We start from the raw sequence: 17,712 nt of genomic DNA, 5'->3' as shown, positions 1-17,712 counted from the left end.
ACCTTAAATCCTAAACTTAAATAAAAATTACACACAATTAATACTATATCCTAATTTTTAAACCCTAAGTCTTAAAAAACAAAAGGGTGCCCCTTACTTCTTTTCACATTTAAATTTTATCCATTTCTCAATTTACACTATATATATTGAGAAATGGATAAAATTTAAATATGAAAAGAAGTAAGTGGTATAACAAAAAAAGTATTCTATATTTTTTTGGAATTTTAAAATTTAAATACGTGCTCACGAATAATATTAAATATATGGATTATAAAAATATGATTTAGAGGATACATCATTATACTGATTGGTTGATTTATATAAATTGCATCGCTAAATAGATGAGGTTCGTTTAAATTAATCAATAAATTTTTATGACATCCTCTGATCGGATTAGAAAATCCTGTCACTAATTTTTTCACGTATTAATGTAGCTGAGACCCTCTACTTTGCAAAAGTAGATCATAAGATGATCTTTTTATATATATTAGTAAAAATTAATGATCTCCACGTGAAAAATAGATAGAGATCATTAATTTTTAAAATGGATCATTTCCTAATTCATAAAATGATGGATCAGGATCCGATCTCGTATTAATGGCAGTTATTTTTCATATGAAAAAAATATGGGCGTGAATTAAAGTTATTGGAAACGAAAAAAATATTCATTTTGATGTCTCTTACTTACAAAATTTACAGTCATACAAATGAATAGACATTTGGATTTAATTGGAATAGAAAATGATTTACAATGTTAATTTTCACTAGATGTAATGTGTGTTTCTGCAAATAAACTTAAAGTCCCCGGAGCAGCTCTCTCACTTGGACGACGGCGTCGGGGAGTTGGCGATAGCCTCGAGCAGCCTCAACGCCTCCCTCGCGTCCGGGCGGCTCTTCCGCACGATCGCGCAGCACCTCAGCCCGAGCTGCGCCAGCTTCTCCGCCTTACCGCGCGGCCACTCCCCCGCCGCCGCGTCGAGCAAATCGCCTAGGCACTCCCCCTCCACCGCGTCCTGAACCGCCCGGTTGATCCCGAACGCCGGCCGCCCAGTTAACAGCTGCAGGATGATGATGCCCAGCGAGTACACGTCGGAGCGCGGCGTGAGGTCTCCGGAGGCGAGGAACTCCGGATCCATGTAGACGAAGGTGCCCATCGCGTGCGTGCAGCGGTAGAGGGCGGTGGAGTTGTTGGAGGCCTGGAGTAGTCCTGAGATCCCGAAGTCCGCGAGCTTGGTGACGAAGTCGGCGCCGAGGAGTATGTTGGCGGGTTTTAGGTCTCCGTGGACGACCGTGAGGTCGGGGTTGGAGTGGAGGAAGACGAGGGCCGCGCAGATCTCGGTGGCGATGCGGAGGCGGAGCGGCCAGGGGAGCGGCGGCGTGTTGTCCTTGCGGTTGAGGCGGTCCTCCAGGCTGCCGTTGGGGAGGAAGTCGTACACGAGAGCCCAGGCTTCAGGGCAGACACCTATGAGGCGAACCAGGTTTGGGTGTCTCAGTTTACTCAGAACATTAACCTGCAGAACATTGATAATGTTAGATATAGATTTTCAACTTCTATCACATTCAAATACCTTGTTCTGTGACCTTTAATTCTAGCAGTGGATTCTTTTTCAACATACATATGATTCAACTGTATAAACAAGAACTCTAGAATCAAAGATACAAACTCTACAACAAGATTAAGCAATGCACATTCAGACATTGTTTAGATGCTTAGAATACCTCTTTGTGGAACTCCTTTTGCCCTTGCATGCCTTCAGAATTTAACATCTTTATAGCCACTGTTTTTTGGCAAAGCACTCCTTTATACACGCTTCCGTATCCGCCTTCTCCAACCTTCAATGAAGGGTCAAAATTGTTGGTTGCTTGTTCCAACTGAGAGTAGGAGAATTCTGTGAAGATCTCTGTGCCATGAATGCCATCAGCCATCAGCTCCACTATCTTTTGCCTCAGTTGCTCAGCCTCTCTGATTGCATCATCCCGCTCACTCCTCAGTTCCACATACTTATGTTGGAGTGAGGTGAGGAAGTAATGTGTATCGAATAGCTTCTTTTTGAGATCCCTGGATGTCTTCCTTGAATCAGCCAATTGGAGTTCAAGTGACTCTATTTGCTCGTGAGACTCTTGTAGTTCTTCAAACATTTCACCTAATTGCCTTTTTAACTCTTCTGATTCCCTCTTTTCTAGTGAAGGTCGTGCCTCAATTTCTCTTCTTTGCTTTATTGTTTTGGCCTGCACATACATACAAGATCATTAAGGCAGTGATTTTCATCATCACACCACCATGACCATCACCAGCACACCGAACAACTATTTGGAATCAAATACATGAATCTTATCCCTAACCCCCATCTTTAACTATAATTGGTTGTGTACATCAACCTAGTTTCTTTAATTCTATTATCCAATACATACCAGATATTTGCTAAAAAGAAAAGCTGTATTTGTATCAAAGAAATACTGGTGATCATTAAGGCTGTATACTTGTACATCATTGTTAATCATCCTTGAAATGTATTGGGCTGTATGCCTTGATATATTTCCACTGTCATTGACATAAAATCACAGTAAATCTTACTTTCTGTGGGGCCTCATGTAAATCCCTTTCAGCTTTTTGACACCCCATTGAGTGTTCATAAGCTTCTTGAGTTAAGTTCTTTGCCTCTGTGACAGCATGCTTGAGATCTTTGTACAACTCATCATCTAACCTAGCCTCTTCCTATAACAGAAAAATAGTTTAGTGATATCATTGCTATAGAAGTTTAACTTCTTAGAAGATTACTAGATTAGGCAAACTGAACATATAATTACAATGTTTAATGAATTCTTCTGTGCAATACAATGCAACTATAGAAAGTTATTGGTTACTAATGCCTTGATCTAAATTTAAAAGAGCCATTACTATTTGTACACTCACCAATGGCAAGATAAATGGCTCTCCTTCCATTTCCTCATTCATGAGAATCCTTATTGAACTTGTATTACTGAAAATCTTCTCATTCACTGATTTTATTGAGCTCCCAGAACCCTTTGAAATCCCTTCCAAAAGATCAAGAACAATTTCTCCTTTGCTCTCTGGATTTGATGGATAGCCGTGTTTCTCTTGAACAAATGCCCCCATTTTGGCTTCATTATTTGGAGCAGAAGTGATAGATAGGGGCTTTTTCTTCAGTGCATCTTCAATAGTGTTCAAGTAGAAACTGAGGTATTTCCCATGAATTTGTGGTGAGGTTTTCAAGTTGCTCTCGGATTGTCTGGGTGGGATATCTGTCTGCACATTCATTGTTCCCGATCCATAAAGTTCAGCTTCCCTGGTTGAACAGAATCCCAGGTCATGTAGGAACAGAAAAAAAGATAAACTTATGAATTTATCATGAATGGGTGCAATAACCCAAAACTATTCTGCGAGTAATTTTAAAGTGAACTAGATACAATTGATCATACCTTGTGCATATGAGGTTCCCTTTGCATATGAACCAGATTTTGCAAAATGAAGCAGCTTCCTGTTGTAGCATCAATGCCTTCCTTGACTTTGGCTCCTTCATGTTGCTGTCTTTCAAATATTCTAATTACAATTTAGAACTAGGAAAATAGTTCTTATAAAGATGAAGATTAAAATCTTTTGGGATTATGATTTAACTTTGATGACTGACATTTTCACATCAAATTATCTGTAAAAGCATACATGAAATGGCATGGGATATAATTGTAATAGCCAAGAAATATAGTCTTAGGTCAATTTCACAATTGCAAACCACAATTGGAATCTGAATTTGAAAATGCATTTTCTACTGCTATTGCACATAATGTGAAAAAAATCAAATTTGTATTTCATAAGAAGGGGTTGATTAAGCATACTTCGTATAATGTTTATCTCCAGCAGCACCCATAACAAGGTTGGTAATTCTATGTTGGGAGATGAGTTGTAGCAGTCCCTGACCAATGTCATCTGCCTCAATGACCAGTTTCTCAACTTGCACCTGTGAAGTGCGTTTATAGATCTGTTGAGTGTAATCTTCTTTTACATAAATTAGGAACGGTTGTAAAAGAGTTTTTTGTTTGAAATCTTCCAATGAAGGATGAAAGTCATAGTCTATAGGAATGATTAATTCACCTCTTTGATACTTGAGCATCCATCAATATATTCATTTAAAGCTCTTTGCATCGTCTCCTGCTCAATCTGCCTGTATGCTTTGACCTCCTCTGGCTCTAGCTGGTTTGCTGGAAACCAAGCTCCCTCTATAATGGATAGCAAAATCACAATAGTTGAGATCTTGAAAATCTATAAAAGCCTGATATAGTCATAAAGAAGTATCAAGTATAAGAACTCATATATCACACAAAGTGTTTGTCGAGACTCTTTTCTCTTCTTATGTCACAATTGAACATTAAGGTAAGGCTTGTTCTCCAAAATAACATTAGAAGCGAAGTTACATATCCTTTTTTCTTCTTTGGTATTTTATTTTTTGGTATTTGTAACATCGTTGTTGTTGATACTGATGTTCCCTTGCCTTCAAGAGAAGACAAGAGAAGAAGATGAAAGAAAGAATGATTGAACTGCTAAAAGATCGCTGGAGAGTCATAACTGCTCCTAAATTATTGATCAATTTAAAAGGATGAGCTAAATCTGGTCAAGACAAAGTTCTCTATTTCCTTTAAGTAGAAGAATCTCATTATCTACCAACTAATCATTAGACATAGCAAACACTGCAGCTCCAATCTTTTCCTACTTCTGCTGGAGAAGTTTAGAAAATGAAGAGCAAACAAAACCCAGAATCAATTCACATTTGATTCAACACTACAAATAACTCAATGACATAGCCAACTAGCAGTTAATATAAGGATCACAGGGATGAGTATGCTCTTACTCATAGGGACTACTGGAGAGGGTACATGGACATGGATGAGTACTATCTTTTTGATCATAGGGTTGTTCTTGAGCACCCAAACAAGGTGGTCCTTCCCAGTCGCGAACTCCTTTGCCACTGCCACATACATCTTGTCATTTCTCCCATCATTCTCAGATGTTGAGACCTCCACTGCTGCTGATAATGTCTCATCAACCTCTTTTAGGTTTCTTCTGCTACCTCCTGATAAGTGCAATCTCCCGCTGCTTCTCCTATCCATTTGAACAGAAGAGGAACGACTCATGGGCTCACCAACGCCATGGTCAACTCAAGGCTTCAAGTCCAAACTTTGATGGCTCTTCTGTTCTCTTTTCTGGATAAGGAAAGAGAGGCTATTGGCGCTTGTTTCCTGCAAAAAGATGGAAGCAACTAAGTCTAGAATATATCCTTTCCTTATTGTTTTATTGTATGCATATACATATATAAAGAAACCTGTTGGTAGTTGTTGTCATGCTTTGTGGTCCAGAAGGGTAGCATCAACAATTGGTTAGATTATCCTATTAAACAATTTCTTATTTGTTCTTCACCTATAGGGTTAGATTGTTTTTCAAGTGCTATTTTCTTTTTCAAACATACAACTTTCAAGTCCTGAATGCAAATTCCCTTCCCAAAGAAGTCCATAATACAGGTTGATGAACATGATTGTAAAGTTCAATTTGGGAGGAGCTTGACTGCAGTAAGAGTTTTTATTTTTGATGGCCAAGAACTGCAGTAAGATGGTAATTACCTAAAAGCTAGTCTTTATTAGTTTTGCTTACAGTTCTTCAAGTTGTATCACTAATTGCTCATGGTAGAATGATGTATGAAGAACTCAACATTGTGGTAGCACAAGGCATTGATACTTCACTCAATCTCCTGCTGTTGATAGCAATCAAGGAGATTTATCTCAACCAATCGGTGAGTTAACTGGATTCAAGCTGTTGCACACATGCTGAACATTATGCTCATTATGTTTTATCAATGTTCTTATTTCAGTTTCACCTTACCGTTGTTCTTAATATAGCCTCCTTGTCCTTTGAGAAGCTTTCATGAAAACATTTTCCAAGTTAGGTGAAGAAAATATTTTCTTAGATTGAATTTGTAAGTTGGCTACTTTAAATTGAGTCATACAAGTGCTCAAGGACAGTATTATGGTTCTCATTGATTAAAGATGAATGCTTAATTTCTTGATTAGGTTGACATTATGCCTCTCACGAATCAAGATTCTGAATGCCAATTGAGAAGTCGTTGATTGAAAAGGCAAGTTGACCAATCACCGACAAAGATATCCTGGATTATCTCTGTCATATTAAGACTTGCTTAGTAATGTGACAAGTAGCCCACTAAGGCCATATTTTTAGCAGACTCATAATAATTATTTAAGTGTTAAATTCTTTTGCATGTTATTTTACCTTTTATTATTATTTTATTGTTTAGATGCAACTAGCTGGTATGCTTGATTAGTTCACTTAAGCTTCCTAATTGTACAAAACACTGGTTATCACTGAGTAGTTTATTCAGTTTTTTAAAAATGTTTTTGAATCATGAATTATACTCCCTATAAATGTTTTATATTGCTTGTTCTGCAGTTCAGCATGAACCTTGTATTTATTTATTTTTAAACCAGCGAGAAAAACATAATGATGGGCAGTCTATTTTGAATAGGTCGAATTAGGTGGTCATGTTGGATCGACCATGTCGATCAAGATAAACACCGTTCGATTGGCTGATTGGATTGGGTTAATTATGTATAGCATGTTTCCTTAAGTTGAATCAACTTGAACCCATAGATAATGTCTTAATTTTAAAAAAATTGCAAAGGCACACTTGTGGTGGGGGTTGGGGGAGCTATACCAAAATTTTAGAAGACAAATGATTTGTTATAAAAAAATATGGTATGCAATCCTTGGATCCTTCCCGGTCCTTTCTACAATTTATATGTCAGATCACGGTCGAAATCTGATCAAAATTAGTTGCAATCTTCTATAGGTTCACCTTTCCATCTAAGTTATAATTTTGAGTCGAGCCAGGCGACCGGAGGCTACCGATGGTAGGCGGACCACTCCTACTCAGTATCATATAGTCCGTCCACCGCCAGTGGCCTCCTACCGCCTGGCTTGATCCAAAATTATAACCTTGGTGGAAAGGTGAATCCAGGGAAAATCACAACTAATTTTAGTTGGATTCTAGCCGTAATTTAACGTGTAAATTACGGAAGGGATCGGGGATTACGGATCAAAGGATTTGGACTCAAAATTAAGTACCCATGTTTAATCTTGATCCACCTTTCTCAACTACTTTGCATCTTTAGTACAACTCCATCTTAGTTGGGAAGGTATCGTCCTCTCCTTTTTGACATGGACAGCACAAATGATGAGTTGTTTATTGATCCTTAACAACGAAGACTGCTTTTTAAAATAAATAACGTGTCTAAAAATACAAGTATGGATTGACTGAAAAGAACATTAGAAGTGAAACAATTTATATTTAAAACAAATTTAATGTCTCTAATATTGTTAAAAGCTTTAAGTTAAATGCATTTGATTATCAACAATCTGGTTGATAATTAAAAAATAAAATAATTATTTCACATTTAAAATTGTTAATTATTTAAGAAATAAATTTAATTATTAATGGCCCAAATTATTAATTAATTAAAAATATTTTAATTATTTTAAAATTTTAAATGCAAGTTAGCTTTCCTAGCTTAATTGAATAAATTAATTAATTATGTTTTGAGTATTATTGTTAAATTGTATAAATTAATTATCTAAGATAATTAAAGAATTATTGAGGGATTGATTTACTAATTTAATGACTTAATTGAAGAACTATTAATTAGTTTATTAAATTGTATAAATTTAATTGTCTTTAGATAAGTATATAATTAACTCTTTTTTTAATTAGCAACTGGACTAATATTTAGTTGACTGTTGACTGTCATGCATATTTAGCCAAAAGTATTTAACAACTCTACATGAAATGCTTCCTATTCCTAGTGAGTGCATCATCACCTGCTGCCACCGATTGAAAAGACAATTGATTCAATAAAGTGAACAATGAAAAAGTTAGGCAACTGTATATCCCAAGAAAAGCTTACTGATAACTTTGTTCCAACTTATCTCACCTCCTTAAGCTTTCTTTCTGCTCCAAAAGGTATAACTTGCACCCCAATCCTCTTCTCCCTTTCCTTTTCCCTATAAACAGTCTTCTTCCTGTCCTTTATCTTCCTTCATTTGAAGCTCCTGCTGAATTGAATGCAAAAGTTGGCACTCTAAAGATGGTGAAGCTAACCTTGGTTGGAAGGTTGAGGGATGGACTGCCTATGTCACAAGCACCAGCTCACTTGAATGAAGATAATCTTGTCTTGTCATCCTACAAGTATAAGGCAGAGCTTGTGCTCAAGGAGATCTCAAGAGGAGCCTTGACAAACCCCAAGATGACAGTCCTTATTGATCACCATTGTTTCCAGTAAGTCTTTTTTACTTTATAAATTCATATTGTTCTGTAAATGCGTTGGATATAATAGATAATACTGTGACAATGATACTCAATACTCTGAGTCGACATCCATCTAGTATTCCTCAGTTCTGATTCATTTGGTTCAGTTGTCTAGTTGGAGATGGAATTTGCTGCATCGCCCTATGTGAGTCATGGTACCCAAGGAAATTGGCATTTTACTATCTTCAGGATCTCCGAAATGCACTTGCGAAGGTTGATAGGAGAGTTTTAGAGTCATTCTCAGAGCCATATGCATTTAAAAGATTTGGTAATTCATTTATCATAAATTGGTCATAACTTTATCATGAGATAAACTAATGTAAATATCTTTGGTAGATTATGTCATTGGCAAAATCAGAGAGAGATATTTGGACACAAGAACACAGGAGAATTTATTTAAGTTGAATTCTGATCGCCGAAATGATCCTGATATTGCAACGGAGGAATTAGCCAACATAATGAGGAGCTGCCATTCATCAGGTAAAGTTTCAACTCCTCTTCTGCACAGATAAATTTTAGTCTACCTTGTGAATTCAGGGAGATAAAAAAAAATGCAGGATCTGAAGCAAGAACATCTGCCAGTGCTCAGACGAAGTCGACAATTTGGAGCTCACAAGTTCTTGAGGTCAGTATGACACGGAAGGGAGACTAATAGGCTACAGAATATTTGTTCAGTAACAAGAAGTACTAAGAGAAACAAAAGAATGTCTTCATTTGTGTATACAAACAGGTGATTGCCCTGAAATGGACACCAATAACAATTATTGTGGCCGTAATTGCAATACTCGTTTGGACGCGTATTGTCCTGAACGAGTACGATATGTTAACAGCATGGTGATTTGAGGTATATATCCATCCTGTGATGACTCAAAGATCCTCCAAGGGATTCATGGAGAAGAAGAGTGGAGAATGGAAATGCTCTGGTTCATGAAGAACCCCTCTTCCTCAACAAAGCAAGTCATCACTTTACTGTAATGGTTAACTTGCTTGTCAGCTAAAATAACCATTGAGAGAATTGATGTTATTCAACATGATTGTTAATATTTCCTGAGAGAATTTGGATTCTGCAATTTCATTAAATTGAGTTGATGTGATTTTGTTTGGAGACTGAATTGATTCTTGGTTTGGTGATTGTTTGGGAGAATTAGTGGCTAATTAAATTTATCTAACAGACTTAAGAAACTATATTTATTAAAAGAATGTGGTCAAGATCTTGTGCATTGGGCATTGGCCTTACATAAGCTTCTAATGGAGGCAGACATTAGGGCCTAGTTTGCCAGAGCACTACAAACAAGTATCAAAGAATCAATAAGCGCTATTCGATCATTTAATGATCTCAAAGAAACGTCTATTGTACATAGTGTTATCTTACTTTATAAAAAGTTGCTTCTGCAACTCAAACATGTGACTTTTAAGTCATATGATACCAATTTCACCGTTATACCAAACTCCTTTCTTTTACATAAGCTTTTAATGGAGGAAAACCATTAGGGCCTAGTTTGCGAGACCACTACAAACAATTATCGAAGAATCAACGAGTGCTACACAATCATTTTGCTTGAATGAAAGGTACAAGAGGGAGACGAAAACTAACACAAAAGATATACATAAATGACGGAGCTCCAAAGAAAGTACTATAAGATGATACAATAAATGGAAGCCTTAAGAAAAGTGACTATACACTTCAAGAGAACACCAAGGGATGGTATAAGTGCATTGAGGTCTAAGAAACTCAAGCAAACACTTCATTTCGCTTAGCATCCCGGATCTCATTTCGAAGAAAAGTCATCAAACCACCATCAATAAACACTTTAATTTTCTGCATAAAGAACTATTTGCAGTCTGAAATCATTGACTAAGTTCGACACCAGATTATGAAATAGCTAGGACAAACATACCGAAAATCTTGTCATTATTTACATGCATATAGACATCAGTAACTTTTGTCGCCATCTCCACCAGCATCAGAAAGCACCACTAGTTGTATGCAGCAACAGCAGCAGCTCCGAGCGGAGAACTTTGCTGATGATCACTAGTAAAAATACACTTAATCTGATTCATTGGTCCCAGTGTCAGATTCACAGGCTGCGATCGAGAGAAGATAACAAAGGTTTACTAAGTGCATTAAATATAGAATCTAAAATCAACATGAGTAGTAACCACCGATGTCGTAGCAGTATCATTAACTTGTAATGGTAAAGAGGATCAGAAGAAACATCCATGTCACAATAATGTCATGAACAAATGTGGAGTTAGGCATGCACAAGGTGTTCGTCAACACTAATCCAGACAGGGTTGGATATTGGCTTACCCCAATCCTTGTTCTCTCGGGAAGTAAATTAGTGGTGATCTCGTAGTAATTATAAAGATCGTGAGCATATTTTTACCTAAATGCTTTCATGGTTTTACCAATTTCCTATTCATAGTCGGCTACAAAGTGTTTCTCGGTATGACTAATTAGTACACAAGGTGTGTCCTACTGTTCTTCCTAGTCATCATGTGCTACATAATGTTCAATTAAACTCCAACACCGGCACATTCTGATCTGTAATAAGACGGCTAAGCACTTGAATTACTGAAAAAAGAGGTGAAATGCTAATATTGAGTTACAGACATATAGTTAGGTTCCTCCATCATAGCTTCAAATTGAGAAACTGGCATTTTATCACTCAATTGTTTATAATGAAAAAGTTAGAAGAAGCTTGAAGTGAGGCATACATCGATAATCATATATATTACCTTGTTTCAGATTCAAGATTAGACTTACGAACAGGGAAAAAAACACACGACTTTCACTCATGGCCGTTGATTCCATGCTTTATAACCACATGAATGAAATCAAACACAATTTTTATCCTTGTGCTGATATAGCAGAAGGCACGCGGATGTTAATTTTTAGAGAGCACATATAGGAACCTTATGAAAGCAACTCATCCTCGATATGCTGATGAGGATGTCTATTCTGCCACTTCATTAAAAGTTTGTCTGATTAGATATCATTTTCTATCATTTCAAATTCAAGGAAATAAACTGCAATAAAAACAAAGGACATTCACAAGGCATGGAATAATATATAGGAAAACAGTCAACTCATTCTTGCGGAAAATTTCAATTCAACCGTATGATTTCATCATACTGAAAGAAATAAGAAGAACAAGACGTTGGGCAGCCATACATAGCAAGTCTTACAGAATTCTTACGAGTAATAGAATAGGGGTCATTTTGATCCAGTTTAGTTTTTCACTATTTTTCAAACTGCATAAATGAGGCTCTCACATAGACTTCTAATAGTAGTAGATAGGGTAGGTTGATTTATTTGACTAGCTTCTACATAAATTAAATAAATATAGTTTAGAAACATTTACAGAATTTCTCATCTGATTGTCAAATTACAAAGACTTCACACTGTGTCGAACTTCTATTTAACAAAAATTCAGGCACCAAAAGAATCGTCTCAAAGCTTACAGGTAAAATAAACTGAAACTAAACGTCCACATGATAACTTACGAAGGAAGAAATGCAAAGATAAAAGAAAAGATAATATTATTCATTGTAACTTAGCATCAAACTATTCGCACCTGATCATTAGGGCCAAAATGTAATTTGAGTTGCTGGAGCTCAGGTTTCGCTGCTTGTTTCCGTTGCCCTAAAATTGCAAAGCCCACTAAAGCAGCAGCGACAAGAACAGACCAAAATGTGTTTGCTTCCTTTGCATGATTATATAAAGTTACTGCATGCCTCTTCCACCATGTTCCACATGGAATGCCATGTCTTTCACTTGTATTTTCCTCTTGTTCGGGTGAATAAGAGGGTTTCAGTTTATCAGCTTGCGAACTGCAATGGGAATCCCCACTTATACCAGTTTCAGCATGAAAATCATGAAAACCTTCAGAAGCCGGCAGCACTTGTTCATCCAAAGCCAGGCTCATTTCTCGTAGAACCTTCCCTTCATTACTATCGATATTTCCAACTGAAAGATCATTATCTTTCTCATAAAACTGAATTCCGCGCAAGCTTTCTAGCTCGGAAATAAGGCTTTCTTTGAGAGTCTTATCAGGTTCAGCATCGGTCTCTTTGAATTTATTTTCAAGTTCATTCTTATCCTTCGATTCAAGACCTTCATGCTCCATCGGTGGAAAGACAAAGTGACTTGACATGAATAATGGAGCAGAAGAATCCTTTTCCTTATCTTTACTCTCGTACGGTGGAGCAAAATCAGCAGGCCCAGGTGCAGCGGCATAAATGGACGCTGTCATAGAAACAACCTCCCAATCGACTGCATCAGAACAAGTCCCTTGGGATCCTTTCTCTTCATCAGCCATTTCTGAAGAATCTAATACGTACGACGGACGCTTTGAGATAATACATAGAAATAATAATTAGACAAATGGCTTCATAATTAAAGAAGCTAAATATAATAAACCGAATGACCACAATCAGGCAAAGTTCTAGATGTGTTTTTTCAGTTAAGGACAAAATCCACAAAAACTAAACAAATTACTCAAAATAAGCTGATTGGAAAGGCTCGGTTCTTCTTCTTGTTGTTGTTAATTCAATATCGATTGGAAACAGAGAGAAAGGAATAAGTTAGGTAAATTCAATAGTTAGGCTAACAAACCAGAGATAACTCTAAACTTTATCTGAAAACATTATTACTGTTAAGAATACAGAGTAGACAAGCAAAGCATATAAACTAAAATTATAATGCCTAAATTAGAATCTCAAACTGCTCATCTGAACCAAACCTTTTTAGACTAAGCATTAACTGTGAAAACAGCATCCATAAACACAAAGGCATGAGTCATCTTTACTCAAAAAAAGGAAGACCAAGAAACGAAATCATGCCATTGTGAATGCCACAAATGAAGGTACTGAACAAAAAGGGGAACTTGAACAACCACTAGTCTTCGAAACCCTAATCGCGTAGCGTGCGGGGGCACTAAGATCCTACCAAAAGCAGGAAACAAAGCACGAGAAGCAAGAAATCATAAAAAAAAAAAAAAAATCGCCCCTTGCTCACCGCCCAAGAGGGAAGAACGAATCCAGGGCGAAAGGACTCTTCAAAAGAAATCAAGGAAAACAAGCTCATCGGGAAAAGCATAAAAATCGCAACTTGTCGCCAGAGAACCTCAAGTTTCATCGATGAACGCAGAATCAGAGCAAGAAAAGTACCTCGGAGGTGGCGACTTTGGGCAGGCGCTAGCGGAGGCAGAGGCGATCCGAATTGAAAGAAGCCATCGAGCGATCTGCGTGCCCAAGAAAACTTGTCGATCGGAGCGGTTTTGCCTTTTTACGAAAATAGGCAAGGAATCGTCGCGGTTTCAATTTCACACGTAGCTTTGGCGATGAGATCGAGATCTAAACTCAGTAAAGCTTCCACGGAAGAAAGAGCAACCATCATTTCTATTTTAACAATAAATAAAAACAGGGATGGCGACTTGTTCTTACTTACAATAGAAAATAAAAATAAATTAAGTTTGGTATAATTTCCTTCGAATTTCATTGAAAACGAGGAGGATAGAATTGTGAGACGGGTCAACTCGTAGCGGGGTGGGTCGATTCATGACGGGTTAATCATTTGGCAGGGTGGGACGGACAACCCGTCAAGTTGGCGGATTGGGAAATTTTCAACATAACCCATTCTAAGGCGGGTTACGGGTTTAGCGAACCAATCCGCGGGTCCATCAACAATTTTTAAAAAAATTAAAAAATATTTCATATGTTCAACATTTTATTTCAAAAAAAAATTCTACAATTAAATATATACATAAACATGTAATGAACACAAACGAGTACTTATGTTGGATGAAAAGTACTATTTTATTTCAAAATTATAACAAAGAAAGATAATAAAGTAGTCTAAAACTTAGCTTATATTTGTTTTTCAACCCGCGGGTCAACCCAAGCCCGAGCGAGCCGACCCGCGCGAGTCGCGGGCCTAGGCGGGTCGGCCTATGGCGGACTTTGGTTGATAAAATTTCAACCCAACTCGCTTAAATTGTTTGACGAGGTGGGCCAATCCGACGGGCCCAATCCAAATTGACGACTCTAGAGGAGGATATAAAAGAATTATTGATAATTTTGATCTGAATAATTAATTAAATAATATATATATCTTAAAGAATTTTTTTTTTCTCAAAATCTATGATATACTTTTGTTGATGTTGAAGTGGCGTTTGATTTAAGCCGCAAATAAGAAATGAGAATATTTTGATAGTAGATTTGAATGAAAATGGATTTAATCAATCTAATGTTATTGTTTGGTTTATAAGCTGAGTATATATATATATAATATGTTAATTTTAATATATTTTTATTGAATGTTGATAGTTGGATAGAAAGAAAAAAAATTATTAGTATAAAATAATTGATCTTTTAATGGGTAAAGGTATAAAAAATGTACATTTGATATGAAGAATTTGAAATTAATTCAAATTCTATTGTCATCTCTAATTTAGATGGTTGGAATTTTGTTTTATAAAAAATTGTTCTTCAGGATTTGATTCTTATTTTCATATGATGATTTACGATTCAAAAGTAGCAAGTTTTGAATATGTAGTTGAGTCAGTGGATGATAAATGATAAGGTAGGGGTTGTATTCCGGAGTTAGCGGCTAATGTTGAGGAGTTAGTGGATAATGTTAGGGGTATAAATGAATTAAATATTTGTGATTAAGGTTGGTGTTATGTTTGATAAAAGGTTATTTATGTTCATTCAATATACATAAAATTAATTAAATGAATAAACTTGAAGAACTCATTAAATTAAACAAATAAGATTGAATACATATGTATTTAGTTTGTTAATATTATTAATAATGTTCACAAACATGTTCATGAATTTATTTATGACTAATATTCATAAACATGTTCATGAATAAAATTAAAAATTCATAAATCATGTTCATTAACAAAATTCTTATCAACATATTAAATAAATAAATAAATTTTTATTATTAAGCTTAATAAATGACCAAAGAAGCTCAAAATATAAAAAATTCAAATAATAAAAAAAATTGAATTGAAAACTCGATAACATCAAAAAAATATAAAACTTAAGTCAAACTTGAACCGAACTCAAGTCAAGTCAAGCTTACAAGCTCAATTAAAGAAACTAAGTTAAACTTAAATAATTATTTAACGATTTGGTTCATTTTAACTTAAAGAAACTAAGTTAAACTTAAATAATTATTTAACGATTTGGTTCAGCTTGACTTAACTAAATATCCTAAAGTTTGAGTACATTTAGTTGATGTATAGCCCTAGGTAATGTTAGGGAATTAGTAAAGTTAATGAGTATGAATTATATGTTAGTTTATAAATAAATTATTTGTTTATCAATAAAATATTAAGAAAATTAATCTTATCCTTTCATCTATTACTTTTCTTAACATTGTTAATTTCTTTTTCTTCTAACTTCACTTTTTAATCAACTTATATTTATGTGTTTATCTCATTTAAAATTTAGAAAAAAATTTCAAAAACAAAAAATTTAAGGATAGATAAATTTATGATCCATCATTTCATTTTTTATGGACTCAATCATATGTATTTATTCTTAAATATTTTCTTGAGATTCTTCCCATATATATCATTTTTCTAAAATCCAACAAAAAAAAAGACAATTAATTCATAATCAATGTATATTAGCCCCGACTACGGTGTAAGAGTAAAGTACTTCTATGGTTTCTAAAATATTTATAGTTTGATTTTTAACTTTGACATATTATAAAATGTTTTTCTCTAACAGAATGATAAATCTAAGATGTTAGATTATTGGGCGGTTGGGTTGTCTGATATAAGCACTTTTAAATTTATCATAATAGTCAGTGAAAATTTTTTGTAAGATCAAACTAGTCATCCCCAGAATTAGTCGAGGATTAGATACATAGTGGTAGGTAAAGAAAATGAAAAAGTCTCCAAGCACGATGCCATAATAACAGGTGGGATGGGCTTTCCATACAACCAGAATTTAAAACTCTTGCCTAACACATCATATGCCTATCGTGCTCAAATTACTGGATTATCCATCTGTACTTCTCAAATTATTTAGTCGATGGACAATTTTTATGGGACAAAGAACTAGAGCTAGGTACGAAATAAAAGGTAAGGTATACGTTTGATAAAATTTTAAAGAATTTTTTTTATCATATGGATAAAATAAATGTTAGTTATAAATTTTTTCACAATTATATTTGATTTAGGAACATATAATGGCAAGATGTCAGGATGGCCGAGTGGTCTAAGGCGCCAGACTCAAGTTCTGGTCCTCTAACGAGGGCGTGGGTTCAAATCCCACTTCTGACAATTTTGTTTTATTATTTTTTATTATTAAAAAAATAATTTATATTTGAAGTAAAAAAGAAGGAAAATACAGCAAATTCCACTGGAAATATTTTATTTTTATAAAAATGTATAAATGCAGATTTATATATTTTATTTTGCCAACTCGTTTAATTACTTATTGCCATACGTCATTGTAATAATTAAGTCATTTATAAGTAGGGTTGTAAACATGTCGAGCGAGCTTTGGGGTGTTTAAACTTATTTGATAAGATAATCAAATCGAGCTGAGTCGAGCCGAGCTTAAAATAAACCAAGCTTTTGAAATGAATATTCAAGCTTGACTTGGTTTATTTTTTATGAGCTTGAACTTGTTTGAAACTTGGTTGAAGCTTGGTTCGTTTAGATGTTATCAATCTCTCAATTCAAAGGTAGATCCGCTACCTTAGCGGCCCCTAGTGTCGGCCCCACGGATATGGAGGATCAAGCTAAGCTCTCAATTCAAACTTGACTTGAGCTTGGTTCGAGCTTGGTTCGTTTAGATATTATCAAACTCTCAATTCAAACTTATTTGATTGTTTGAAATTTTTAGTTGTTTGAATAGTTATTGAGTTTGATAATTTAAATTTATTTATTTATTTTATTTTATTGTTTATTTAGCATATTGAAAAGAGTTTTATTAATAAATATGGTTTGTAAAATTATTCATGAACGTTGTTCACGAACGTTAACGAGCTGAACACATATGTGTTCAAGTTTGTTTGTTTAGTTTAACGAACTGTTCAACCTTGTTTGTTTAATTAACCTTATGTATATTGAATGAACATAAACAAGCTCTTATCAAGTCGAACACCAAACTCCAAACTTGTTCATGGACGTTTGGTTCATTTACAACCCTATTTATAAGCATAGGACCGTAATCACGTTGAGCCGAACTCTTGAATATTTAAGTTTAGCTTATTTATAATTGAGCCGAGTTCGAATTTTATTTAACAAATATATTCATGGAGCTTATTCAAACTTTTATTAGTCTAAACGAATTCAAT

At 35.2% G+C, this 17,712-nt stretch overlaps 3 protein-coding genes and 1 non-coding gene across 10 annotated transcripts; 2 read left to right on the top strand and 2 right to left on the bottom strand.

The window, feature by feature from the left end:
* Positions 1-818: 818 nt before the first annotated feature.
* On the bottom strand, positions 819-5,148 carry LOC122034514 (U-box domain-containing protein 33-like). 2 transcript variants are annotated; one of them, XM_042593795.1, is made up of 8 exons: positions 4,866-5,148; positions 4,112-4,236; positions 3,856-3,977; positions 3,442-3,546; positions 2,915-3,308; positions 2,576-2,716; positions 1,720-2,229; positions 819-1,511 (listed from the first exon to the last, which is right to left on the bottom strand). In XM_042593795.1, the coding sequence occupies exons 1-8, from the start codon at positions 5,146-5,148 to the stop codon at positions 819-821; spliced, it is 2,373 nt and encodes a 790-aa protein (XP_042449729.1). The 2 variants fall into 2 exon arrangements, with proteins under 2 accessions (XP_042449729.1, XP_042449731.1); XM_042593797.1 differs by lacking the exons at positions 4,112-4,236; positions 4,866-5,148 and having other exon boundaries at positions 3,442-3,550; positions 3,856-3,964.
* LOC122034516 (25.3 kDa vesicle transport protein-like) lies at positions 1,340-9,496 on the top strand. Of its 4 annotated transcripts, XM_042593800.1 has the most exons (10): positions 5,247-5,623; positions 5,699-5,801; positions 5,880-5,984; positions 6,079-6,143; positions 7,883-8,039; positions 8,126-8,354; positions 8,492-8,652; positions 8,721-8,864; positions 8,942-9,009; positions 9,115-9,496. In XM_042593800.1, exons 5-10 carry the CDS (start codon positions 7,943-7,945, stop codon positions 9,220-9,222), a joined length of 807 nt encoding a protein of 268 aa, XP_042449734.1. In that variant the 5' UTR covers positions 5,247-5,623; positions 5,699-5,801; positions 5,880-5,984; positions 6,079-6,143; positions 7,883-7,942; the 3' UTR covers positions 9,223-9,496. The 4 variants fall into 4 exon arrangements, with proteins under 4 accessions (XP_042449736.1, XP_042449734.1, XP_042449735.1 ...); XM_042593802.1 differs by lacking the exons at positions 5,880-5,984; positions 6,079-6,143 and adding an exon at positions 1,340-1,478 and having other exon boundaries at positions 5,518-5,623; positions 8,942-9,496; XM_042593801.1 differs by lacking the exons at positions 5,880-5,984; positions 6,079-6,143.
* A 478-nt stretch (positions 9,497-9,974) lies between these two features.
* On the bottom strand, positions 9,975-13,806 carry LOC122034515 (ATG8-interacting protein 1-like). 3 transcript variants are annotated; one of them, XR_006126717.1, is made up of 4 exons: positions 13,557-13,805; positions 11,963-12,736; positions 10,283-10,469; positions 9,975-10,203 (listed from the first exon to the last, which is right to left on the bottom strand). XR_006126717.1 is itself a non-coding variant. In XM_042593799.1 (3 exons), exons 2-3 carry the CDS (start codon positions 12,704-12,706, stop codon positions 10,362-10,364), a joined length of 852 nt encoding a protein of 283 aa, XP_042449733.1. In that variant the 5' UTR covers positions 12,707-12,717; positions 13,557-13,806; the 3' UTR covers positions 9,975-10,361. The 3 variants fall into 3 exon arrangements, 2 of the variants coding, with proteins under 2 accessions (XP_042449733.1, XP_042449732.1); XM_042593799.1 differs by having other exon boundaries at positions 9,975-10,469; positions 11,963-12,717; positions 13,557-13,806; XM_042593798.1 differs by having other exon boundaries at positions 9,975-10,469.
* A 2,800-nt stretch (positions 13,807-16,606) lies between these two features.
* On the top strand, positions 16,607-16,690 carry TRNAL-CAA. Its single transcript has one exon. It is a non-coding gene; the product is annotated as a tRNA-Leu (tRNA).
* Positions 16,691-17,712: the final 1,022 nt, after the last annotated feature.

The sequence above is a fragment of the Zingiber officinale genome, chromosome 11B (genome assembly GCF_018446385.1).
Source record: "Zingiber officinale cultivar Zhangliang chromosome 11B, Zo_v1.1, whole genome shotgun sequence".
NCBI lineage: Eukaryota > Viridiplantae > Streptophyta > Magnoliopsida > Zingiberales > Zingiberaceae > Zingiber > Zingiber officinale.
This window is presented reverse-complemented; position numbering and strand designations above follow the sequence as displayed.